Source organism: Perca flavescens, chromosome 2 (assembly GCF_004354835.1).
Source record: "Perca flavescens isolate YP-PL-M2 chromosome 2, PFLA_1.0, whole genome shotgun sequence".
NCBI classification, from domain to species: Eukaryota; Metazoa; Chordata; class Actinopteri; order Perciformes; family Percidae; genus Perca; species Perca flavescens.
In genome coordinates this window covers 10,722,743-10,749,800 of record NC_041332.1, presented here as the reverse complement: position 1 = coordinate 10,749,800, position 27,058 = coordinate 10,722,743, and the positions used below count along the sequence as shown (strand labels likewise).

At 40.7% G+C, this 27,058-nt stretch overlaps 1 protein-coding gene across 1 annotated transcript; it reads left to right on the top strand.

Moving 5' to 3' along the window:
• Positions 1–26,846, top strand: dnhd1 (dynein heavy chain domain 1). The gene is made up of 46 exons (XM_028597105.1): positions 1–192; positions 1,208–1,639; positions 2,076–2,240; positions 2,374–2,577; positions 2,658–2,768; positions 2,960–3,116; positions 3,809–4,063; positions 4,334–4,477; positions 5,548–5,659; positions 5,883–6,115; positions 6,234–6,477; positions 6,714–6,871; positions 7,179–7,304; positions 7,466–7,742; positions 7,966–8,093; positions 8,998–9,196; positions 9,279–9,370; positions 9,527–9,740; positions 9,848–9,973; positions 10,082–10,179; positions 10,268–13,424; positions 13,530–13,650; positions 13,821–13,980; positions 14,077–14,368; positions 14,461–15,961; positions 16,275–16,380; positions 16,796–16,910; positions 17,026–17,212; positions 18,070–18,172; positions 18,573–18,701; positions 18,918–19,109; positions 19,255–19,674; positions 19,801–20,212; positions 20,492–20,590; positions 20,698–20,874; positions 21,217–21,395; positions 21,531–22,565; positions 22,668–22,836; positions 22,975–23,049; positions 23,400–23,625; positions 23,821–23,912; positions 23,992–24,141; positions 24,440–25,068; positions 25,206–26,460; positions 26,564–26,623; positions 26,828–26,846. The coding sequence occupies exons 2-44, from the start codon at positions 1,578–1,580 to the stop codon at positions 25,632–25,634; spliced, it is 13,260 nt and encodes a 4,419-aa protein (XP_028452906.1). The 5' UTR covers positions 1–192; positions 1,208–1,577; the 3' UTR covers positions 25,635–26,460; positions 26,564–26,623; positions 26,828–26,846.
• Positions 26,847–27,058: the final 212 nt, after the last annotated feature.

The window sequence follows — 27,058 nt, the reverse complement described above, 5'->3', positions numbered from 1 at the left end:
TACATTGCGGTGATTTCTTGTAAACCAGTGTATTCTGAGGTCAAAAAGGTATAACTTACTATACTATTAGTGATACTTTAAACAGTTGAGGGCTGTTTATTTTGACTTGACCTTCACCAGCTCAACTGAAGTTACGGTGCGTTACCGTGGCAACGAGCCGTCGTCGTGGTTGCGCAGACAACTTGCTGGCAGGTAAGAAAGTTACACACAAGTTAGTTTTGTTTCTTATGTTGTTAGCTAGCTCATTTATTTAAAGTACTTATTTGACTTTAAAAACGTCACGGTCGGCTTTCTAAATATTCTGGTGTTTAAACGTTTAAGTTTAAACACCAGAATATTTATACTATTAAGAACAGGCGTTAAACTGCGGCATGTGTAACGTTAACGTCTTTGGTTTAGTAGCTAACGTTAGTTACACAGTTGCTGCTAACTTTAGCTGTTTTAACAAGCTTAGCCTAACTAGCTAGCTAACTAACTAACTAGCATAACTAACTAACTGACGTTAACAGAAAGGCTTTGCTAATAGCTGGACTTCATGCATTATTGTAATCATATAACCCATACAAAGTGATTTAAATATTTTGTTTTGTTTTACGTTTGCTAATAAAAGGGTGTTTCAGTCAAAACAAGTTATATCAGTTCGTTAACGTTTATCTTCACACAGTGCTATTATCAAGATTTCACCTGCAGGCTGCACCCTTTGTTTTTTTACTTGCTGAATCTCGAAAAGGCAACTTGTATCGTTAAATAAAGTTATAGGCCTATCAGGATGGTAAAGATGTCAGGATTTGTAGTCATAGGCATATCCGAAGTAGCTTATACTAATATATATATATATATATATATATATATATATATATATATAGCTTAATGTTTATCTAAATAACAAGTAAAGCAAAAACAGCTCATTGTTTTTATGCAACTTTTTTCATAGGCTGTTTTTATGCCAATTAAAATGATTATTCTGTGTTGAGCAAAGTATTCCTAGTGACCCAAATTCTGCCTATCCCTGTCTAAAATGATGTTTGTTTCTTACAGTAGGGAGCATCATTCTTTTAGAGATCTTGCTAAAGTAATGTACATCTATATCTCTTTTTAAAAAAGGATCTTGTTTCTGGTATGTGGCTAGTCGACAATGCAGGATAGGTACAGCATGATATGGTGATGATTCAAGTTTACGTTACTTTTTTTTCTTTTTTTCTTACAGAAGTTCCCGAGTAATAATGTAGATTGACAAGACAAAGTTTTTGGTAACTAAACCTGCTGATGGTATTCATAAAGAGATCAGCAGCATGTCTGCTACATCTTCAGAGAAAAGATCCCATGATGGAGCTGCTCAGACCTGTGGCAAAAACATTACTAGGCCTGGATCCAAGGTTAAGAAAAAGACCCACTCTTCTGAGGTGAAGTTACCGCCTTTATGTTCGGAGCTGCCTACTTTCACAGCAGCCTTTACAGCCAGGCCTCTGTTCAGACCTGACAGACCTTTATCGGTGGTGGAACTCCCTCGTCTTATAGCCCAGGTAGGACCTGGGAGAGCCGTGGGGGGGACAAAATGGACAAAAGGACCTAGACTTATGGCCTCAGCATTAGGGACCGATATCCCTATCAGAACTGCTGATGATAGGACAGCACAGAGGTACGTGGACTAATTATAGAGATTATTTTGATTTTAATACACCCATTTGTTTTGATGTGATCTTGAAAGTTTTGGGTATGAGCGTCATTCCTCATTTAGTTCATGTGAAATGTTTTGCTAATTTAGGACAGAAATACAATCCTGTTAATACACCACGTCACAATAGGAGGCATGATGCAATATGTAATGATGATGATGATGATATGTGGTAGGATTAGGTGTGTCTTGGTAGGCCTTTGAAACAGTGGAACACACTGCTTGAAATAAATATTTCCCAGGCATAGTTTTATCCCAGTATATTATAGAAATTCTCGAACTTTTCTTTTCATTTACCAAAGTGGCATACAGAGCTGACCAATTTAGCTGTCAACATATCCTCCCCAAACGATTTGATTCCTGATTCTCTGTTGTTTACACTCCGTTTTTATTGTTTCAGTTTTACAGAGAAAGATGAATCAAAAAGAGCCACAATGTGTAAAGTGACCAAACCAAATACAGTTCCTCTCACTGGCACAAAGGTAGTTCATATGTTTGTCAACAAAAGAGACTTGGGAGAATTGGAGTTTTATTACCTGAAAGAAGTGGATGGAGACATTTACAGGTACACTGTAATAACACAATCTACCACCCTTTAATTTCAGACTCCCATAGATGCTATTATGTAGTAATGTCATTCTGCTGGGATGCACACAATTAAACTAGTAATGCACAGTGATATGTCCTCTTTGTTTTAGACCCTATGACCTGCGAGTGGTCCATTCCAGTGAAGCTGGTTCTGAGCACTACATCTTTTCCCCTAATTCTGTACTACATGTGACAGAAAGAGGTTATGGTGGAATTGTCAGTCTGGCAGACTGGTACAGAGAGTCTGTGTCGTGGAAAGCTTTGCAGGAAATTCCATTTTTCAGGGAGTTTAGACTGCGGAAAGCTTTCACCTTGTAAGTACATACGTATACTGTAACCTGTTCTCTCTTTTTTCATCTTCATGCTCTGTCTGATTGGTGTTTTTTTGTGCCAGGTGGCATAGAAATGTGCGCAAGATATTTTTTCATCGCAAGTGTGAGGATCTGCAGGATATGCTGGTTATGGCTGTACCTCAGTTCAGAAATGCTCTTTTTCTGTTCAACAGGTGAGTCAGTTTCATGTGCAAGTCATTCAATATAAGTTTTATATTATATTAGTTATTAGTTGATTTTGGCGTAATAGCCTAGACTTAATTAGCCAAATTTGGACATGACCTTTAAATGTTAGATGGGACAGATGTTAAGCTTTAACATGGTTTGTTCAGATTACCTGGTAATGATACTGTATCTTTTACAGAATAATTGAAGAACTGAAAGGAACACACCAACTGCCCCAAGAGGAGTCTCAAACCTACACATTGCTGGAATTCAAGAATGTTCTGATAACCAAGAATCAAGATTGTCTGCACATATTGGAGAAGTTATCACAGTATCGCACTGGCATCCTAAATGCGGTACCACAATTTTATTTCTGAAACAATTACAAACTGAAACCTGTGTTAATGTGTGAAGAATAGCATTTATGATAGAGCAATCTAGAGCAGGGGTCTTTAACGGGTTTTTTTAGCCAAGGACCCCTTAACTGAGAGAGACAGATCAGGGACCCCCTACTGCGTATATTATACAATTAAGTTGCATATTAAACTTACAATACAATAATGTGTAGGGCAGCTTAGAGCCTTTATACATACCCTTTTAGTGCATTAAATACTAAGCTATAAAAATAATTAATACTTGTTGGCATGATTTTAAAAATCATGATTTAATGTTAAACGTACATGAACAGTATCTGTGGATGGCTACCATAGTGACTACCTTACCTTCAGTGTGTTTTTTTCACAAATAGCCTGATTCTTATTTGCTAATAATATGTTGGAATCATGTAAAAAAATCCTAGTTTTTGAAAAAAACTTCCAAAAATTACCAATAATTTGGTGGCCCCCCTCTGTTACTCTGAGGATCACCTAGGGGTCCCGGACCCCTCTGATCTAGAGCATTAGACATGTTCAGACAGACATGTTCATATGAGAAAGAAGCATTTCCATTTATGGAATAGATGGGCTTGTGGTCAGTTTTCTTAGAAAAGCAGCACTTTGGGAACATAGGTTATTAAATATTGTCCCTGTAAAATCTCTTTTATCCCCAGGTGAAAGAGTGCAGCTACAAGGCAAAACAGGACCTGCACCTGCACATGGAATATGCTAAAAAGCCAAATAAATGCAACGAACCCATTCACCTCCAATTGGCTCACCAGCAGGACCTGAAGAAAGACTTGGCCCGGTCTGAAAGCATCTTGCAAAAATTGGGCAACTTTGCTGCTCTCGTCAATCAAATGACCGTGCAAAGTCTCGTCACGATCATCCGACAAGATGTCGTTTCTTTTCTCGACAACGTTTTGAAGGTGACAAGAAAGCATTCCTTAACTCCAATTATGTAGCAGCTACAAGGACACAAACCTTTTTGCTAGAAAAATAAACTTTATTAAGAACATATTATCCTTGTCACTTTTGTTTTTAACACATTTTCAGATACTGTAGAGCACTGTTGCAACCGCCTCTCAAGCTATAACCAGAAGAATTATAGATACACAACATTTTATTACTTTGAAATTGACAATGAATTGAATAAACATTTAATTAAAAGAATGCAATTGATGTATTTTTGTTGTTAGAGGAAAACATCCCAGCAGTGCTGTCTCTTCCACACTGAGGTGTGTTTCAATGCCAATAGTCAGCTAACTCTGGACCCACCGACATATCTGTTCAAAGAAGCTGTGAGTGAGATACTCCTGACTGTTGGGGACTCTATAATTCAGGTAATTTACAAAACTTCACAGTTGCAAATGCAAATGCAGCCATACCTCTAATACAGTATAATGTTTAGTTGTAGGCACTGGATAAGATTAATGTTAAGGAAAATGTTCCTCAAATGTGTGACAATTGGTTAAAAGGTAGAAGAAAATGTTTCAGTTTTCTAAAAAAATATTTGCACCAGTAGATTATAATTAGTATTGAAATGTCGTGGACAAAAATGAATTATGAATACCTCCATAAGGTTACTTTCATGTAATTGAAAACCATTGTCAATAAGACAAATCCAACAATGATGTAGGATTTATGCTTGCATTATATTTACATGTTATGTTTATCAAAGCTGTTCATTCCAGCTGTGTGGTTTCTGAACAGCATATTGATCATAAATTAGACAATAAACTCAACTTCAAGGAACATGTCACTGCCATCCAGAAACGGGCACAACAAAGACTACATGTCATTCACAAACTGAAAGCCCTTTCTGTTGCCCCCCGCCTCCTGCTCCTACTTTACAAAAGCATTATCCAACCCACCCTGCTGTACTGTACTGCTCACCTTGGTTTTACACAATGCTAACTGCCATCTGCAAAAACAAACTCACTATAATCACACATATAGCCTCCAAGATAATCAGTCTCCCCACACCCAGCCTATCAGACATGAATGACACAGCCATCACACACCTAGCATGTACAATAGCAGCTGACACAGACCATCCACTGAATCAATTTTTCACAATACTTCCATCCAGCCGCAGATACAGAGCACTGAACTGGACTAAAGCCTATATCAACAAAACGTTTTGTCCCCACCACCATCACAGTGCTCAACAAACTGTAATACCGCCACCACCACCTCAGTTGCTTTGTAGTTTTCACATTTGATGTGTCTATGTGGGTGTCTTAATGTGATGTGCTTTTTTTGTATATGTGTTACATGTTTTATGTGTTGTTGTGCTATGGATCATGAAAAGAAGATGTGTGGAAATGATTATCCCTATGGGACAATAAAGACTCTATCTAGCTATCTAAATGTAGCACCAGTTACTCGTTACATCTTTCTTCTCTGGTAGATGTGTGACACTTGTGGATTCTACCTGGAGATCAGCAACAGTGTCGTCACTTCTGTTTCTGCTCAGGATTTAACCTCTGCCTTTAGTTGGATTGAACATTCTACTATTACAGGTAAAATCATTTGCATTGAAGCTTGTGTTTAAATTTCACTGTTCTGATTTTACTTGAGTTGAGGTTCTGCTGACCCAAACATGCAGTTTTCATGTGAAAATGTGCTTGAACCCGGCCCAAAGTTGTCATTCATATTGCTGTGTGGATTGATGTAAACTAAACACAGAAATGGTTTTGAAATGAGATTATATCTTTTGTCATTTCTTTTATAAACTGTTATCAGGGGAAAATAAGAACAATGATTCAATGACTGGTCGGAGAAAGTTTTGCTGCTGGCAATTGCTCAGAGACCTGCCATCTCACTGGCTAGTGCTGCCTAAACAAACCTTGCTGATGGTGCAGGGAAACAGGGTGCATGGCTGCTACTATCCACTCCCTAAGGGACAGCTGGAGTGGCAGATCAGCATCAACGACGTTACAAAACAAGTTGAGAAAAAGCAGGCCAAGATCATGCAGGCAAGACTTTAAAATCAAATACTAGGTGATGTTAGTACATAATCTAATCTAATAGTCGTGTTAAAGAATCTGCACACCTGCTTATGTGTTTCAAGTAATTCAAGTGTTCTCTGGACAGGAAGCTGAAGTAGAAATCCAGCAGCTGTGTGAGAGTTACTCATGGTTGGTGGACATCCATTTGTTCATTAGCCAATGGAGTCGAGCCTCTTTGGAATCCATGAAGGGTCAGTCTGCTTTACTATATGAGGAGCACATAAAGAAGATACACTACTGGACTGAAAGAATCGACACAGTTCCCTCATCAATCTCTACCTCCAACCAACTGTTCATCATCCAGTGCACCAGCATAAAGAAAAATCTAGGTAGGTCTGCTCTAAAGTAATTAAATCTCCTCTCCAGTGTTACTTGAGGACTCTTAAATACAAATACAGATTCCTATTCAAGATCAACATTGACCTAACATTGACCTAAAAAAAGACGAGTTATTGTTCCCTGGCTTTGTAAAATGGTAAACTGTATGGTCAATTAATGGGTTGATAAATTACTTTCTTGTTTAATGCTGAATGCTCTTATACTCTTTGCCTTTGTTTTTTTTAAGGGCAACAACTGAGATTCATTGAGGAAGAAGTGCTAGAGCAGCTAGTTGAGCAGATAAAGCTGCATTCAGAAAGCGTCATATCAGACTTGGAGAGGCCTACTGCTGATCTCAAGACACAACCCAGAGACTTACATGACCTCTCAAAATACGCTCTTATGGTAAAGAAACTCTTTAGACTTTATATACTAGAGTGTTCCTTGTAGCCCTCAAATATTTGTCAACATTTAATTCATATTTGATACTCTGTAGCATGATAAATCTTTTCTCACATGATATCAGATATTTTTATGATTTCGGATTCAAAAACCATGCATACTACATATCACTGTTTTTGTAAAAAGCCCTTTTTAAGCGAACACATTATTTAAGGGAAAGAGATATATTTTACATCACTCAAACATAGTTTTTAGCCATGATAAACATATAAAATTGATAAAAAATGCTAAATCTGTCTTATTATTTCAGATGAGGGAGTCTGTGAAAATGTTGGCTGACACGCAGAAACGTTTGGAGTACATTCACTCCCTCCAGGACATTATTTGCATGAACTATAGGAAGATGACTGAACAGGAGGTGACTTTGGAACAAAAGGTCTGCAGGCATAAAAGTGAAAATTATGCTATTATTAACTACATTATACTGTAGTTGTACAACTCAGTTTCGTGCATCATTTTAGAACATTGCAGCTGTTTGACCACATCTCAGGTATCGTTTTTTTCTTGTGTGTACTTCTGTTTGTGTTCTATATTTAGATGCTGGCCATGTTGGATTGCTTTATTCCCCTCTTGAAGCAAGCAGATAGCATTGTGTGCCACCGTCTTCCTTCAATGGCTAACGCATTGGACACAATGTTCTCATTTTTGGTCTGTGACCTTAAAAATATTGTCTCTAAAGCTACATCTGGACCCTTCCTTGACCCAACCCAGGATGCAAAAGAGATGGTCTCCAAACTGAACCACATGTATATACATGTGCACAATCTCAATGCAAAGCTGGAACAACTTAGTAGGAACAGCCAAAAACTACACGGTGAGATGGTGTAAATTATGTACATACATGTATATGATTTCGGGGCTTGAAAAACTTATTTTTGAACTTGATAGAAGAAAAGGAAAATTAAGCTAAACAGCAAGAAAAGGAAAAACTTGGTGGTTTTGATCTTATAACAACAATGGGAAAAACTGTTGTCATGTTAAGTATTTACAAAAATCCTAATCTTTTCAGACTGTTATGCTTTATTGTCTCCCATTAGAACATCCAATGGATTTGACCATTTTGACAACAGATGTTAATAAGCTCAAAGCCCGTAAAGAGTTGTGGGAGCTAATAGCTGGGTTTACATCATGGATGGAAGGATGGAAAGAGTTCCTTTTCAGTGAGGTAACATGTCAAATGAAGGTCTTTCTTATTGACAACATGGTAAAATATGTTTGGCAAGGAGTTCATTATTTATGCATTCATGGTGATAACAAATGCATAACCAACTTGTTTAAAAGGTACTTAAACTAGAATTTGCTTTCTCTTTAATTGAGTTCCTTTTATTTTATTTGGAGAAAACAAGTACGCTTAAAGGTCCCATGGCATGAATATTTCACTTTATGAGGTTTTTTATCATTAATATGCATTCCCCCAGCCTGCCTATGGTCCCCCAGTGGCTAGAAATGGCGATAGGTGTAAACCAAGCCCTGGGTATCCTGCTCTGCCTTTGAGAAAATGAAAGCTCAGATCGGCCGATGTGGAATCTTGTTCCTTATGAGCTAATAAGGAGCAAGGCTACCTCCCCTTTCTCTGATTTGCCCGCCCAGAGAATTTGGCCCACCCATGAGAGAGAGACATCATGGCTTTCAAACGAGCAAAGTGGCAGTTGGTCAAGGCCACACCCCCACCCTCCACCTTGCCCCCCCCTCTCTCCTCCTCAATAGCTACAGACACAGAAATGGCACATTCTAAGGAAAGCTCATAGTGGGACTGGCTCTAGTGGCTGTAATTCTGTACCAAGGCTGAATATCGGGAAAGAGACTACAGATACAGTATCAGGGGATCACTAAGGCCTATATAAAAGCATCCGAAAAGCACCATGTCATGGGACCTTTAAAAAACTAGTAGTATTGGCAAGTACAGCATATCTCATAATACATATACGAAGATGCTAAGCAATGCTTATAAACCATTCTGAGTTAAACAATTATGAATAGTTTGTTTTGTGACGATAACAATCTTCTAAGTTATCATAATTGTCCATGTGAATTAAACCAACAAATCTTCTGAAATATTTTTCCGTCAGGTTGTGGTGTCACAAGCTCAGGAGAAAATTGCCAGGTGGAAGGAACAAGCTTTATCTCTAACAAGTATCATACCTACTCATGATGCAGTGCTGCAGGAGACTTTAGGAATCCTGGAAAACTTAAGCCATCAGGTTGCACCCATGGCCAAGCTGCAGAGCCCCACACTCAAACATAAACACTGGAAAGCCATTTTCCAAGGTCAGACACGTTAGCCATGTTGGTAACGCATGCATGAAACCAAAGCATATCTAAAATAATCAAAATACATTCTGTCTGACAGGCATGGGCCTACTGTGTGTCTCAGAGAAGAAGGTGACTGTTGCTGAACTGATGTCTCAGCTACTTGAAGTTGACCAGAATTTCATTTCCAAGGTGAGAGCAGGAAAGACACATGGGGCTGTAATGGCAGTGCTACTAAAATTAGGAAATAAATGCCTCTCAATACAGGGTCAATAAACAACAAACTCCCCTTATATGCCACACATGTTACTTGATTCATTTTGCTTATGGTACATTTTACTCTGTCAGATATGCAGGGATGCACAAGCAGAGTGTAACATGGAGCAGACATTCCAAAAGCTTCAACAGGGATGGAATGCCAGAATTTTCCAGGTGGATAAATTCACTGTTCCTGTTTGGAAGCCACAACATGGATTATCAGAAAAACCCACAGAGGGCGCAATATCATATGTTCAAACTGCCATTCACTACTCCTGTAAAGATGCTAGATTCACTATCATTGGTGAGACTCAATAACAAGCTGGCAAATGAATAATATATCTCACTATGTGTGAAAAGCAATATTTTACTTACAAGTTGCTGGGATTTGCCATGTGTTTTCTAACTCAGGTCTGGAAATTCACTTTGCTGAGATAGAGAGTGATTTGATGGCTCTGTCCACCATGTTGAAGTCCCCACACAGTGTTGAGTTCAGAGTGCAAATGGAGGATTTGGTGCAATCACTACAAGATCTTGGTAAGGTGGATATTCACAAAAAGAAATGAACAAAGCAAGATTTTGACAATTTGCAACCAAGTGTAGAAGCAGTATGAACATTGTATTGTCTTTTTTCAACATTAACAGGAAAGCTACTTTGTTTAATTGAAAGATACCAGCAAATATGGGCTTCCCTGACCAAGATGTTCCATGAAACATCCTTTAGTGTTCAGAGATTGGATCTGGTATGTCCTTATGTCATCACAAGTCAAACATATCTAATGCAATGCTATGAAACCAAAAATGTTGATTGTTTTCTTTTTTATTTTATAGCTGGAGCGATTCCAACCAGTTGATGAGACATTTAAGGAAATTATTCACTCTATCTTAAGTGACCCTCATGTGTTGAACGTTGTTCATTCCAAGAAGACAAATGTCAGATTCCATGGTAAAAGCCTTTGCCAGATTCTCATTGATGGTCTGTCTACAATGGAGGCAATTTCCAACCAAATGGTGGATCTTCTGGAGACCCTATGTGAACAGTTTCCAAGACTCTGGTTCTTGAGTGATAGGGAAGTGATACAACTACTCTCCTTTCATCCAACGCCTTTTACACTGCAACCCTTTGTGCGCAAATGCTTTAAAGGGATACGCTGGCTTGAAGTGGATTGTGAAATACCATCTAATACAATAGGTGTGAAGAACTGGGGGGCTACATCTCAAAGCCACAGAGAGATGAAGGTGCTAGGGTTTTTTGGTAGCCTCCAGGAGCACATAACCTTTCTGTCTCCTTTGGAACCAAATCCCAATGCCTTGGTATGGCTTTGTGTCTTTGAGAAACAATTAAAGTTGACAATGCTACAGCTCATGAAACAATGTGCTGTTGTGAGAAACCAGCTTGAACCACCCAGTCAATATATGGCATGCGATAAGGAAGTTGGAAACCTCCTGTTCCACATTGCTGAAAGAAGAAAAATTGCAGTACCTGCGCTGGATCTGCTGTCTGAATATCCTCTTCAGTGTTTGCTGGTGGCTGAGGAGGCAGTTTGGTGCAACACAGTTCTACAAGCTTTCCAAGAATCAAGCCCAGCGACATTAAGCAACATAAAGGCATACAGCTCTGCAAAACTGAAAAACCTTGGCCGTTTAATTAGAGATGGAGTCACAGGGGCTAAAATGGAATCTCTGGTTTCTAAGTACACAATGATGTGTCTGCATGCTTTAGTGCAGCTTACAATGAAGCATGCACAGCAGCTATCTCGACTCATGGAGGTACAATGTGGGCTGGAGTCATCTTTTGAGTGGCTAAGTTTAATGAAGTATCATGTAAACTCTGAAGATTTGAGTCTGAAAGCCAATGAACCAACATGTTGCGTGGATGTTTTGGGCCATCGTCTTCAATATGATTATGAGTATTTTGGTCCAGAAGATTGGGTAATGATGCATACTCCATCCACAGATCGGGCTACACTGGGGATTCTGCTTGCTCTGACAAGCTACAGATGTGGGTTTGTGAGTGGACCTTGCATGTCTGGAAAGAAAACAACTGTGGTCCAGTTAGGAAAAGCACTGGGGAGGCAGGTTGTCGATATGCAATGTTGTCCAAGCACAAGACCTGGTGTTGTTCAGCGGATGCTGTTGGGCGCCCTCCAGACTGGAGCATGGCTTCTGCTGGACTCTGTGGACTTACTAACACAAGGGGTCCTGTCATCACTGGGGCAGAATCTAGTAGACATCCATCAATCCTTCTCTGAGTTAACAATAAATAAGAATCACAGAATGAATGAGGAGCCAAAGGACAGGACTGCTGAAGGGGTCACTGGTTGCAAAAACGTTGTTGATTCTGAATGCCATATGGTACTTGCAGGGAAAAGCATTTATGCCAGCCTAAGCTATGGATGTGTTCTTATCTCATCGAAGGGGCATACACCCGAGTTTCCAGAGAGTCTGCGATGTGCAACTAGACCCATTGCGTTAACCCATCCAGATTACAGGACCATCGCAGAAGTAATGCTGACTTCCATGGGTTTCTCAGAAGCTGTGTCTTTAAGTCGACGTCTGGTGGCCCTTGTTAGCCTGGCCAAGGATTCTCTCTGTCTGCCTGATTTCATCACTGATAACCAGAGCTGCTATCTTGTTGTCTTGCAAAAGATCATCTCCGCCTCTGAAATGCACTTACAACAAAGTGTAAGGCAACAAGAAATTTCTGATGAGGCTAAAGGAGCGACTGCAGAACAAACTGCTTGTGCACCTTTACAAAATGCGACTACCAGAGTTGTTGAAAAGGATACAAAAGATACTGAAAAGCCTGCCAAGTTCAGCAGTTCACATTTGTCAATTACACAGGGTTTAAGGGAGGAGACAGCCATTGTCAAAGCTATTCTTTCTGTCTTCTCACCTATTCTTTATGAGCACAAGAAAGCCTCCCAGTTCTACATCACCTTCAAGAACACATTCCCTATAGCATGCCAGTTTCCTCTTTTCCAACCGTACATTGAGGAAGAAGAAAAGAAGCAACTTAAAGATGCAGTTATTGAAGAATTACAAAAGAAACAGTTTCACACTGACACTGAAATAATTAGCAGTGCTCTTACACTCTACCAGACCATGAAAATCTCTCAGGCAGTTATGCTTATAGGCCCCTTGGGTAGTGGAAAGACAACCTGTTACTGTGCTCTAGCTGGAGCACTCAATCATCTGGCTGCCAAGGCATTGGAATATGTGTTTGAAAGTGACAATATGATTGAAGGAGATACCCCACAGGCAGAACCAGAGATCTCTGCTTCAACCTGGAACTCTGTTGACACTGTGGTCTTGTTTCCTAACGCCATGTCCCATAAGGAGGTATTTGGCTGCTTCTGTGAAAACAGAGGATGGCAAGATGGAGCTGTTGGAAAGGTTCTGAGAGATTTAGAACGGCGTGAACCAAAAAGTTCTACAATCTGCAGCAATAGGAAGAAAAGTGATCAGACTCAAAAATGGCTGATAATGGATGGGAATCCTGTGGGGCAGCCTGGCTGGTTAGATTACTTAACTACAATGTGCAGTCCTGAGGACCCATTTCTGCGCTTGTCATCAGGTGAAACACTGCCATCTCAATCACACCTTAAGCTACTTATGGAGATCACTGACCTAAGTGATGCAAGTCCCTCTGCAGTGACCCGTTGCAGCTTTGTCTATGTCACAGGTACTGATCTTTGGAAGGCTGTGTGGAAGAGTGAAACAGATGCTCTCTTTTTTGAACACAAACTGGATCATGGAACCTTAAAAATGTGGAATTGTCTGGCTAGCGATCTTTTCGCCAGCACGCTTAGTTTGCTTAGGCAAAATGCTTTAACTTCTGCCATCCATAATGAAGGAGAATCTCCTAAAAGTGTCATGTATGGACTGCAAGAAATCATGTCATTTGTTCGGATCCTACGTGCCCTCCTACAGCATTTTGGGAAGGATGTGGAAAAAGCTGAGACAATACCACAGATAGACAAACAAGGTATAAACATTAGTCATGAACATATAGGCCTAAGCTTGTAAAACATACAGACTAGTTAAGGTGACTTTACTTTTATTAATACTGTATGACATATTCTCCCACCAGATATACCTCTACACAGAACTGGAACAGCAGGCACAGATCCCCCAACTAAACAAGATCTGCTGGCCAGGAACCTTTTTCTGGTGGCTTATATTTGGGGATTTAGTGGACATCTGCATCCTCGGTAAGATAATCTTTATGCAACTTGTTTTGTCACATTCATTTATGCAGATAATTTAGTATGTATGTTATTGCTATAAACATCTCTAAAAATTTATTTTTCTTTTTACAAAAAGCCCCCTAAAGAAATATCAGTCAACAATTGTCTTCCTATACTTTATATTTTTACTTTAGCCACTGGACAAAGTTCGAATTACTAGCCCGTCAAGTGCTATTTACTTGCCGGTACAAAATTGTGGTTCCTGATGAAGAGAGTGTGTTTGAACACTTTTTTAACAAAGACAGCAAGATGTGCCCCAAGAACACACTGCTGACAAATTCCCTCCCTCCCAAGGTTTGTCCTCTGTCTAGTGTAGTAAAAATACATAAATTAAGTCATCACTGCATTTATACATTTTAACTAACAAGTGTCTTAAATCTATTTACGTAGTATCGGAATTATACCCATATCTTGAACCTCATGTTGGAGGGAAATCAGCCAGTGTTGCTCGCAGGAGAGCCCTGTTCTGGAAAAACTACTCTGTGCAAAACTTTGCTGAGTTTTGACAAGCTTGACAAGCCACACATTAGCCTACCAGCCAGTCCACTACTGAGCTCCAGGGACCTGTGCACTTTAATGAATAACATCAGCTGCAAGAAGAACTGTAAAGATACTGTGGGTTCCATGACAAAACAGCCGGGACTGCTTCTTTTTGTCGATGATTTGCATGAAGCCCCCTGTGGTGAGTAAGAAAATTTACCTTAGGAGAACTAATATGATTTTGCAGGGTTTGACGCTTTATGCTGTTAATATTTCTATCCTTCCTGTTGATAGATGTGTTTGGGAGGACGTCAACCGCTCTAGAAACACTACGACAGAGTATGTCAATGGGACATATTCTAACATTTGATGCCTACAACTTCAATTTATTAAATTCTGGAACCATCAGCTACATGGCTACCTGTTGTGTCTTTGGATTTGGCAGTCACCGCAGTAATGTGATATCCTCCAGGCTGTCGCGCTTGTTCTCTATCTTCGTGCTTCCCAGCCTATCTATGGAAGTTATATTGTCTATACATTCTCCTCGGCTAAAAATCTGGCTCAAAGATTTGGAACTTAAGCACAGTGGTGAGGATATGGCATGTTGTATCATCACTGCAACTAAAAATCTCTATCATGCAGTATGTGACCAATTCCAGCCAACTGTGCAGCGTCCCCATTTCATATTTTCCCATCATGACCTTCAGAAGGTGTTTAGAGGGATGTGCCTGTGGCAGCCTAACATCCCAAACACAGGGACAATGCCAGGGCCTGCAGCATCAGTCCTTAACATTGCACATCTCTGGATGCATGAGTGCATGCGCACTTTCAGTGATAGGTTATGCTCAGAGGATGAACGCAAAACTCTTGTGTCACTCATAGCCAAGACAGCAACAACACACTATGGAATAAGATTGGTTGATGAAATCCAGCCTGCCAGTTTATATGACCCACCCACTGTCTCAAACCTAACTATTCACACACTACCCATGGACACAGCAGGCACCTGTAAGCCAAAAGGTCAGAGTGTAGATACACTATATTTGCCTCAAGAGCCAAATCCAGCTGGCCTGTCAGACCCAAAGAAAGGCTATACATTGACTGAACCTTCCCTTCCATCTGAAAACATTTGCTTAGAAGAGACAAGCCTCCCTCTGCAACCCCAGATTCTTCAGCATATGGAGGGCATAGTGGCTAAACTTGTATATGGTCCTGAGCTCTCTGAGGCCCCAATAAGTCAACAATACAGTTTTAAATGTAGCGCTTCTTATCGGGACAGAGAACTTGACGTACTACTGCAGGAGCTCTGTGAAGTCATCGACAGAAAAGGACAAGACAAAGGACAGAAAATTGAAAATGAATCCAACATTACAACCAGATACGTTGTACACAGACAGAGGGTGAGTCAGCTTTTACATATCCTCAGGGTTTTGCTCATACATGGAGGTCACGGAGTGCTGATTGGCTCAGAGAGAGGCACAGGCCGTAAAACCACTGTGCGTTTAGCTGCCTATGTAACAGGCTACCAGTTGATGGAGGTGCATCCTGGCAATGAGAATCAGTTACATGAAATCCTAAAAGAAGCTGGGAATCAAACTCAAGGGGATGGAGTTAATGTCATCATACTGGTCCATGAAGAAATTAGCCAGTCTGTCAGAGAAGAGCTGTTGGTGGTGATGTCTCACAGAACCTACACAGGCCTCTACATAGATGAGGAGCTGAGAAATCTTCTTTCCAGAGTGACTGCTGTGAAAAACTCAAGACGATACCGTATGGATGGTTGTATGTTTGAGAAGTAAGAAGAAAGTACCTAAATGATTAGTCTTCATGCTAGTGTGCCCACTGTTTAGGCATAACTTAGAGACAACTTACCACTTCCAATTGTGTATTTAAGCTTTAGGCCTAAAAAATACATTTAGTGTATTTAATGACATCCAAAAAAGTACCTAATGCTAATGTGCTTGTGATGTAAGGCATTTGCAACTACATTATTTTACAGTAGACTGTAGTCAAAAATGGGCTTATGAGAAAGTTGACTGACAGTAATTATTTGAAAAAGAAAATGTGAATACTTCAAAACCACATTTGTTCCGCTTCTTTTAACAAAGGTACTTGAGCCAAATCCACAGAAATGTGCATGTGTTCCTGTTGCTTCCCTTCACCATTACGGACAGCAATGAGATACCTGCAAACAATGGAACCCAGGGATGGAATGTAAATATGCATTTTCTTTCAATTACTACACCTGTCCTTGAACCTTTGTACCTGTATTCATTAACAAAACATAAACTGTACTTTTCAACCCAGTAAGGTGGAGAAATCAGAGCAGGCGCAACCATTTAAATGTGTCCTCTCACGTTTGATACTTAAAGGACCAACCCTTGATTAGGGTGCAGGACCCTTTGTACCCCAACTGTCACATCACAGTTGAGTCATTGAGGTCCACATTCCAATTATATCCCATGTTGTTGACAGTCCTAACTTAAATGCAGACCATGTGGACTCTACTCTGATGTGATATTTGGGCTTTCTATACTAGGTGCAGGTTGTGCCATTATATATGTTAAATTGATAATGTAATTTCAAATTGTATCCCTAAATGGATGACTTTTTATCATTTGTGATCAAGGCACAACTGACCAAAGCCCTGAGCTTCAGTTGCTGTGTAGAGGTGTACCAGCCTTGGTCCAACCAGTCTTTAGTAGAAGTTGCTGCTCAATGTCTCAAAACCAGTCTCCACAAACGTGAGTCACACCACAAAAGTTAGTCTGTACTGACTTCATTTGTATCACTCTTTACTGGCACTGTTATTTCTGGTCTGTTCTAAGACATATCCTTTTTAATTTTCTTATAATTTAGTGGAGAGAGAAGGCTCAGAGGCCAATCTGTCTTTGGCTATGGCAGGAATCCATCAATCTGCATGTCAATATGCTTCTGTCCTTCTAAGAGCTCAGCCATTCAGCCCTCAGACTTATATGGAGTTCATTGCCCACTTTGGTTTCCTCTGCAACCATCTGCACAAACAACAGCAGAGCCAAGCCAACAGGTTAGTTGTTATTAAATGGGTAGTTGGCTTTTTCACTTTTTTTTTCCTCCCTTTGATTCTAGTATTTAATGTGCTGCTGTGCATATACCAATATATTTATGATTATACTACCATGGCCTTAGCCTTGTGAGACCGTCCTGATCTTGCGAACTCCAGTTTTTCACTCGCAGATCAGTCTGGCATCTTGAGATAGAGAAAATTTGGAGCCGTTCGCCAAACGACCGACCAATCAGCATTGGTTTTGAGGCGGGTTTAGGTGTGATGCAACAAGAAGCGACTGTTCAGTCTAAACAACATGGCAGCTTCCATGGATAAGATGAGCGTAGCTATCGCGCAAGTTTTATCCAAATTAGAAAGTATTCCTTCATTGAAAGAAGAGCAAAAAACGGCACTGGAGGCTTTTCTCGGAGGAAAAGATGTTTTTGCTCTTCTCCCGACTGGTTTCAGCAAGAGTTTGATCTGATTGGTCAGGAGGTGAAAGACAGATGGTTTATCCAATCAGCGAACCAGTATTTTCGCCCCTTCCCAAAAGTTCTCCAACGGAGAAGTTTCCAGATGGATATGCCGAGCAAATGTAAAGCAATCCATCTGGCGGAGTCAGGTTACCATGACCTAGCTTAATCTGATAAAGTGACCCCATACTGGGCCTGATGATCATGCAATTCAACACAGCTGCACCACAAACTACATCCTCAACGATATCTGATGGATGCAACAAAATCAAAATGGTAACCTTTACAAAGGGAGAATTTGTTGCATGGCTATTTAATTGTATTGTAGTAGACTGTACAGGTCTACATTTTATTTTCTTGACATCCTATTATGTTGTTAAAACAATATATATTGTATTTTTCCAGAATTGCAACTGTTCTGTCTCATTTGGATGTCTTCAACATCACAGCTCTGCAGTTCAGAAAGCACTTAATAAGACTGCAAGAGAAAGTTGCTGAGACGCAGCAGGTAATATAGAGCAATTCAGCATACAGCATGAAGTTCTAATGTGATCAATATTCTATATAGTGTTTCAGCAGAATTGACTGCCACAATTTCTAATCCACAAGAGGTTATTTTTTACCACGGTCATAATTCTTTTTAAACAACCTTGCAAGCAATACATTCAGTGCAATTCAGATACTCAGATACAACATTTATTTCTTTGCAAAAGAGATAATGTAAAAGTAACCCTACGTATCTCAATTTATATTGCAATTTAAATATTCTATATATATATATATATATATATATATATATATATATATATATATATACACACACACACTTATAATACAGCATCTTTTGTGAAAATTACAAATTTAGATGTCTGCATAAACAATATATTCCCTCCCTTTTCATCCTGCAGCGTGAGAAAGAGCTCCTCAGAGCGGTAGATTATCACAAGTGCCTGCTTGAGGAAGCCCGGCAGAAATGTGTGGTAGAGGAAAGCAAGCTGCGTCACCTGGAAGAGCAGATTAATCATGCTCAGAAAAAGGTAAACAGATTTCCTATTTTATTAATATCTGCATCTAAAATCGTAGAAATAATATAACATATACTTACATTTAGAGATTCACAACGGATCACATTATAAAAATCATCATCATACCATCTTAGGTTATTTTGATATTGGCCAGTCGTATACCTTTTACATTTACCAAACGTGTCACTGTATATGAATTTAATGTTTCAAATCTTTTATTCCCCCCAGATAAAACCTTTGTTCCTGTCCAGTATTCACATTCTAAATTGTCTGAATCCATCTGACCTGGAGGAAGTGCGGCACTACAGAGATCCACCTGATGGAGTAGTGAAAATCATGGACGCAATTTGTTTGCTGTTTAATCGTCCTCTAGGCTGGGAGAGTGCTAAACAGCTTCTTGGACAATCCAACTTTTTCCAGGTTTGTGGAAAATATCTTTCCATCATAAAGTTTTTCCATAAGTTTATAAAGGTCGGCAGTGGTTTAGTAATGGTGCAATTGCACAAAGTGACATAAGAGGCTGTTTTGGTATTGCTTTCATGCTAATATACTGTATCTCTCCTAGGAGTTGGAATTTTTTGACCGCTTTAGTCTGACAAATGAACAGCTTCAGCAGCTTGGCCAAATAGTTCACAGTCCCCAGTTTGTGCCAGAGTCTGTGCTAGAGGTGAGCAAAGCCTGTGAGTCCCTGTGTCGATGGGTCCAGGCTGTGTATGAGTGCTGCTTTATGCAAAACCAACTGTTGGTAAAGCAGCAATTGGAGGTTCTGACCAAAAAGGCCCAAGGTCAACTGCACCTGGCCAAGCACCAACAGGATCATGCTTACCATTGTCAAGAGAATGTCAAGAATCAACTGCAGTTGGTACAAAAAGAACTGCAGGAGGAACTGCTGCGACTGCCCACAGCTGAGAGCTCAGAAAGAGAAGCTACTCTGGCTGCAGGACAGTTAGAGGCACATGTCAGAGACTGGAGGGCTGCTGCTCAGGTAACACATCATTTGCAAATATACTTTACATTTCACTTAAACATACAACTTCATTTTATACTTTGGTGTTATTTTTTTAAATATTTTTTATTTAAATGATTAGGATTTTCTTTATTTTCTCCTCAGGAGGCAAAGTTAAGTAACCAAACTCTGCCAGGAGATGCCCTTATCCTGGCTGCAATCATCTCTTATTTAGGCCCCTTTGGACCTGATATACGCACAGAACTGCTGAACAAGTGGAGGACGCTCTGTCAGACAGGAAGAATCAATGTAAACCCCAAGGACCCCAGAACCTCCCTGTTTACACACTCTGACACTGCACCTCCTTACCCCCTTCTTGGTTTCCCCATCCCTGTGTCTGAGAGGCTGGAGCTGCCTCTGGGTCAGGCAATAGGAATGCTCCAGGATGCTCCTTTTGACAGACTGGTTGTAAAGCTGCTGCTGTGGGGCTGCAGGAGTGCTTGGGTTCAGTGCTGGCCTCTACTGGCAGACACCCAGCAACATCTAGATGTAATCTCTCAAAGGATGCTCATCACAGGTAGGCCCTTAGATTACAATGGCATTGCTGGGATTTGCCCATTTGTTGCACCCTGTCATCTACCGACATCCTAGGATTGTTTTCGATCAATTAACCTTAGTAGTCTATAAAATATATGAAATATTAACTAATGCCTATTGCAACTTTGCAGAGCAGAAATAACGGCAAATATATATCACACAGTTTTTAAACCTCATTAATTCTATAGAAAATCAATACAAAGCCTATGTGAATTGTATTGGGAAACTTAAACCAGTACAATACGTGTCTTCTTTGCAGGAGTGAATGCCAAGCTTGAGAAAGAGACAGTGTGTGATGTGGTGGTTTGTGCTGATGATCCAGAGCTGCTGGACAAGCTGGACCAGGCTGCGGAGAAAGGTCAACTAGGGGATGGAATTTTTTTATTATAATAGTTGTTTTTGTGAAATATCTAAGTTACACTGTCCTTTTTCAGCTGTAACTTATGTTAGTCTTTCATTTTGCAGGTTTGAGAGTTCTGGTAATTCATGTGGAACGTGTGATTCCCAGTCCACAGTTTCTGGCCAGATTGGCACGCCCTGCTGGACGTTGCCTTCCAGGGTTAAAACAGCATGTTCAGCCAAGCCACCCTGAATTCTGCCTCTTCCTTAGCACGCATCTGCCTGTCCAACTGCTTAGCAGTGGTAAGAATGATTTTCAATTTTTCTTGCAAAATAAGTGCAGGACTTTCAAATTTATTCATCATCCCAGTAAAATAAGGGATCGTAGTTTGTCTTGGTGATTTGCCAAAGTTAACTGCTATAGAGATATACTGAGAACTTTTTTACAGATCATATGACACACAGTATTAAGATGTCATACTGCTATATATTATTTGTTATTATTACTCAGCGCACAAGGGGTTAGCTTATAACATGGGATCTTTAAACAAAGGGATGAAATGGACACTCTGGACATTTTGAAAATGAGTTATTCTAACTCATCTGAAAGTAGGGCTCACTGGGCATTCTTTTTTTGTTTCATAGACATCCATCAGTCCATCTTGGCTCATGTGCGCGTTGTTGACCTCTCTGTAAGCTCAGAAGAGATCCAGGAGCTAATGCTGACACAGCTGCTGCAGTCTGAGTGTAAAAAGCTGCTGATTCCACACTTGCAGTTCCAGAATGACAAGCAGTTGCTGCAGGAGGAACTGATCTCAAAAGAGGTGACAAGGCCACCATTTACAAAACTGTTTCTCTTGGTTATTTAGTCTCATAAGATTCAGTAAAGTAGTAGTAGTAGTTCAAAATGTGTTTATACGTAGCTGCTGCACATCAGTTGACTGTACACAATGTTGTAGGATGCTCTGATGGACTACATCCTGCAGTCGAACACCTCGCTGCTGGAGGATGCTGATTTTCTCCCCCGTGTGGCTGTTTGTCAAGAAGCAATGAAGAAACTGCGGGCTGAGATCCAGCAGCTGAGTGAGGAGATGAAGTACCATGAGTCCCTGCTGGCTGTGCCCCGACAATTAATAAGGCTAGCTGCTGCCCTCTACCAGGCTCTGCAGGAGATGTCTCGTCTTTCCCCTGCCTACTACTTTTCCCTACGTGGCTTCATCACAGTTATGCAAGAGGTCTTCATTGTAAAGGGCAGGCCATTAGTGTCATGTACCATTGGGAAAGTGCCAGCGGGCATAATACCGGAGGTCACAAACCGGATGGTAGCCCAGCTGCTGGTTCAATACAGGCCTTGTCTCTTAAAGAGCCATGTTGCTGTTCTGGAGCTGCTGCTGTCTGTGGCTCTGCTCCAACACAAACAGCTCTGCTCTGAGGCTGAGAGAATGGCTTTCCTCAGGGGCCTTCAAGACATAAAACATCCTGTCATTAAAGTGAAACCCTGTTCCCTTCCTCCCATTGTCTCACAGTCCACTAGTGCTCTGCCCAGCTGGATACCCCCTCATATCTACCCAGAGCTCCTCTGCTTGGAGAAGATCCCGGTCTTCAGAGGGTTGATTGCCTCTCTCTCCACTTGCCCCATACAGTGGCAGGAGTACCTGCACTTCCCTTCCTCCACCGTAGCAGGGGCTGTTCCCTGTCGCTCTCACTCCCATCTTTCCCTGCTACAGCGGGCTCTCCTCTGGAAGACCATGCTCCCGAACTGCCTGGAGGGACTAGCTGAGGCCATGGCCACCTACCACCTCTGCCTGCCTGGACAGACAGCAGGGACTGAGGCCCCTCACACTGGGAATCCAGAGGCCCTTTCACGGTATCTTCTCAAACATGAGGGACCCATCATCCTTACATTGCCCAGTCAAAGAGGAGATAAGTGGACAAGCATTCAGCCTCTTCACTTAATACACAGATTGGCCCACTGTGTAGCAGAAACAAAGAAGGTAATGCACACTGTTTCATTTTGTTTCAAGTTAATAACTGTAGCCAATGTACACCAATGCAGTGCTTGATGTTTTTCTTTATGAATATGTTTTTATTTTCAGGTAAAAGTCATTTCTTTTGGGGCTCTGTGTGACAGAGAGGTCATTCTCTCAATGCTGGACAAAGCTTTTAACGATGGCCACTGGTTGGTTTTTAACAACTGTCACCTGTTGGAACAATGGGATGGTAAAGTAGTGGCTCACCTCAGTCAGTTGATCTCTTTTTTTAGAGGTAAGTGGTCAAGAATCAATTTGAATTGCATTTGTATTATTTGTTATCATTAACAAATGCTCACAACCCAAGTTACAAACAAGTCTTACTATGTATTTATCCATCTGCCCTTGGCCTGCCTACCTACATATTTCACAGAGGAGCAATGCCTGATTCACCCGTGCTTCCGATTGTGGTTTATAACTCAAGAATATGCATCACGCTCCATACCAGGTAGATGTACTATATTGCCATTACTGCTCTATCCAAGGGATGAAGCAGTCTTTCTTTTTTCACTAATACCACCATCTGGTACTAAGCTGTTATTATTGTTCAATATAGAGTGCCAGTCTTATCATAAACTTTGACAAACAGAATACAACAGAATAAAGTATATTGATTTTTATCAATTAAGGTAATCTCACAATCTTTAGTTTTCTCTTTCAATAATTCAATTTATAATTGTTCCTAAGTGATCTAATTTATTGCCTCAAATAATACAGTAATCTTTTGTCTTGGTTTTGCTCAGGTTGTAATGATGATTATGATTTCAATGATGATTATTATTTTTGTAATTGGAACAGCGGCAGTGCGAATGTGTTCCCTGTCTCTGGTCTGTGACTCTCCCTGGGATCTGAAGGAGGAGCTGAGCTGTTCCTTGCGACAGGTGGTGTCCATCATACAGCGTCAATCACTGTCGGGTGTCAAAGCACACAACATGGATCTCCTCCGGCGCTGTGCCATCTTCCACTCTGTGTTACTGCAGAGACAGGCCTATAAATACTTAGGCCAAGGGAGAATCTACAGTTGGTGAGGAAATGGCCCCACATGCTGTATACTTTAGTTAATATAGAGATGTTGCGTAATCGCAAAATATTTGTCATATCCATTTAGAGTGAAACCAAACATGATCTGAATTTAAGTCTTTTAATTCTTCAAATGGTGGATATATCACAAACGATTAAGAGTTCAAGCTTGTGAATTTGGATTGTTTCTGTTTTGAAGGAGTCAGGAAGACCTACTAGCTTTGGTGGATGCACACATTTGCATTGCTAGTCTCTGCCACGACAAGGATCAGGCTTTGCAGTATATAGCAGGTGAGGCAGCATTAACCGATAAAGATGTCCCTCTAGTTCAGTTACTGTATGCTTTAACCTTGTTATGCTTTTCATTTAGTCAATCTAGTGCATGGTGGCCATGTACTAGACTCTGCAGATTTGGAGGTGGTGGACAGCGTTGCCAAGACCTGCCTCAGCAGAGTGTCACCTCTGTGGGGCAGTGGACCACACATCCTCTCAGATATTACCAGCAATCCTGGCCACATTGGTAAATAAACCTCTTCCTGATGGTATTATACATCTTACAAGCAAATGAATGAGACAGTAAACTGGAGGAAATGGATTATGCAATATTCTTTTTCTTTACTTTTACATTTTAAACATTTAGCTGAAACCTTTATGCAGAGCAAGATACATGGTTGCAGCATTAAAATGAGGATACATTTTCAAATCAACATGACAAAAACAACACTTAGCAAGGAGTGCAAGCATTAGAGCCAACAGTGGATGTTTGTGTTTCTGTGTAGGTACAATGTAGTGATTATGGCAATGTTTAATTTTCTCAGATTTGTCAGAACTACTGCAGATTTTGGAGCAGGGTCTTCAGGATTCTGAAAACATCAATGACCCCCTTGTGTTGGGCTTCAGTGCAGATGTGGCAGCTGAGATGACCGAGATCAATAGCCACAATTTGAACATACTACTGCAGGCCTCCCAAACTCCTCTAGGAAGAGTGAGGAGTTTCTACACACAGCTAAGCCAGCCCACCACACTTTCAGCATACAGCCATGCTAGAGACAGACTGCAGGCTCTGAAGAGTTATCTCACACACACCCAGAATGACAGCACAGTTACAAATGCTGGAGCTGTCTTTCACAGTCACCTACGTGACTTCCTCCAGGCTGAGTGGGATGATCTCATTGATTCGGTGTCCTCGCTCCTCTCACAGCTCCAACAGCCCGTTCAATACAGCATGCCGACCTTTGCTTCCCTCCTCAAGCCCACTGACTTGTCTCACTTGGAGAGGAGGGCAGAGTTGCTCAGTGCTTATATCTGGCACCACAACACTTCAGATCCTCCCGGTGCATACCGACTATCTGCTTTTAAAAATGCAAGAGGCTTTCTGGTGGCAGTGATGAGAGAGGCTGCTCAAGTAAATCGCAAATATATGAGTGATATAGCCCTGCATTTTCAGGTAAAATATACAATTGCATTCTAAAATGCTGTTCAATTTTTAGAACCCATTAGATAAAAATAGTTAATTTCATACTATTGCATTATTTATTTGCAGGTGCTGCAGGTTAATTACTTATACTGTTCTCTTCCCTCTAGGTTCTGAGTGATGATACATACCCAGCCTCACTTCCCCTGGATGCTGTGTATTTATGTGGCCTGGAGCTGAGAGGGGCATCATGGGATACACAGCTAGGAGCCGTACAGGACACAGTCTCTCTGCAGCCATGCTCACTGCCCCTTGTTTGTGTCAAGGCTCAAGTCAGGAGCACAAAAAATTCCCAGGATACCTTCCCTTGTAAAATTTCACATTTAAACAACGCCAGCAATGCCCTGGTGGCACATGCTTCTTCATCGACTGTCCCACAGTTACCAGTCTATCACTGCCCGCTCTATCTCGATGGAGAGCGGGAGAGTGGAAACCGGGGACTGGCAGATGTTAACATTATCACTACGTTTCCCCTACATGCCAAGCTAAATCCTGTGTTGTGTAGTTTGAGAAGGGTGAGGCTAGTGAGTATGCTCTGACTATAAACCATCCTGGTTTGTCCTGCTGTGATGCAACAGACTGACGCTCAGATGCAACTCTGGATTGACTTAAGAGTCCTTAGTCATACTATATGAGAAGTCTTGTAAATGTATTTGTCATTAACTGCTGTTCACAATAATTCATGTGACTTTCTGTTGCTGTATAATGCCTCATCATACATGACGCTTTGTAATGTTTTGAATGGTTTTGTAAGGTTCTTCATTAAACATTTGAACACAATAATAACGTCATAATGTCGATTAATAGCATTTTGTACAATCTAGCTCAGCGGTTCTCAAAGTTATTTCAATAATGTATGTAAAGTACCCCCTGACCAGTGCGAAACATTTTTGGTAGAAAAAGAGTCTATATAAAGAGGTTAAATACAGCGCTGGCTGGCAGTGATACATTTACTAACCTAGAACCTTGTAAATAAAAAACATTTAAATGCTACATTTCAAATGTTTAGAATACATCACTAAATTCATTCATTATGGTATAGTTATTTTAGGAATTATGCGTGACATTTTTAAGCAATACAATAATAAAAAAAGCACATTTTATTGCTTAAATATGAAATGTCATAGTTTGACTGGTGTTGGCCGTGACAAAACTATATTATTATAGACAGTATGCCATGTATAATAGGATATTGACAGCAGAAAGCTCAACAGAGGAAACCTTCTCGTGTCCGACAGTAGTAACCATATTTCTTTTCCCCCTTGTCTAGGTAACATGGACAGGCACCATTATGAAACTTTTGAGAAGTTTGGCAACAATACTTTCCTAGTACACCTGGACAACGGGAGGGCGTGAGTATCTCTGGTGTGTTAGTTTGTGTGTCGATGTTAATATACTTTTTCGTAGTGGTTGCTGGGGTTGTAATTGTGATGTGGCCTAACCGACTCTGGGTCTGTTCTTATTGCAGATTTGGGCGTCATTCCAAAGATGAGCCCTCTATCCTAGCACCTCTAGAACAATGTTGCAGGTACAAAGAAGAATGTACTCTGCAGATATTTATGGTTTTGTCCTCAGTCAGTCAGAATAGTACTTAATTTTAGCACAGTTAAGGTTAATACGATTTTTGCTGTGCCCACCATTTTCCTCCTATTTTCTTATCTTCTCACTTATTTGTTCCTTCCCTTATCACCCCATCCTCTCCTTGCTCTCTATCACTTTGCTCTTTCTATAGAATCCGTCGCTCCACCTGGCTACGCCTGCGTCTACTGTCTCTGCCACAGTATCGTCTCAGTGATGTCATGAGGGCCTCGCTCGCCCATGATCCCCTTCACAGTGTGGCTCCACTGCTGTCGGAGCCTCACCTCGCTTCTCTCGATCGGCGCTTGAAAACTGTGCTGGAGACTGTAAGTCGTTGCCAAAAGAGACCGAGTGAAGATGGTGGTGATGGTGGGGTCCTCTATGA

Excerpts from the sequence above, each read along its gene's own strand:
- dnhd1 (XM_028597105.1), top strand. The coding sequence starts at position 1,578 with ATGGCCTCAGCATTAGGGACCGATATCCCTATCAGAACTGCTGATGAT. Across the intron at positions 9,197-9,278 it reads CTGGAAAGCCATTTTCCAAG|GCATGGGCCTACTGTGTGTC; the intron begins GTCAGACACGTT and ends TCTGTCTGACAG. Across the intron at positions 9,741-9,847 it reads TGCTAGATTCACTATCATTG|GTCTGGAAATTCACTTTGCT; the intron begins GTGAGACTCAAT and ends TTTCTAACTCAG.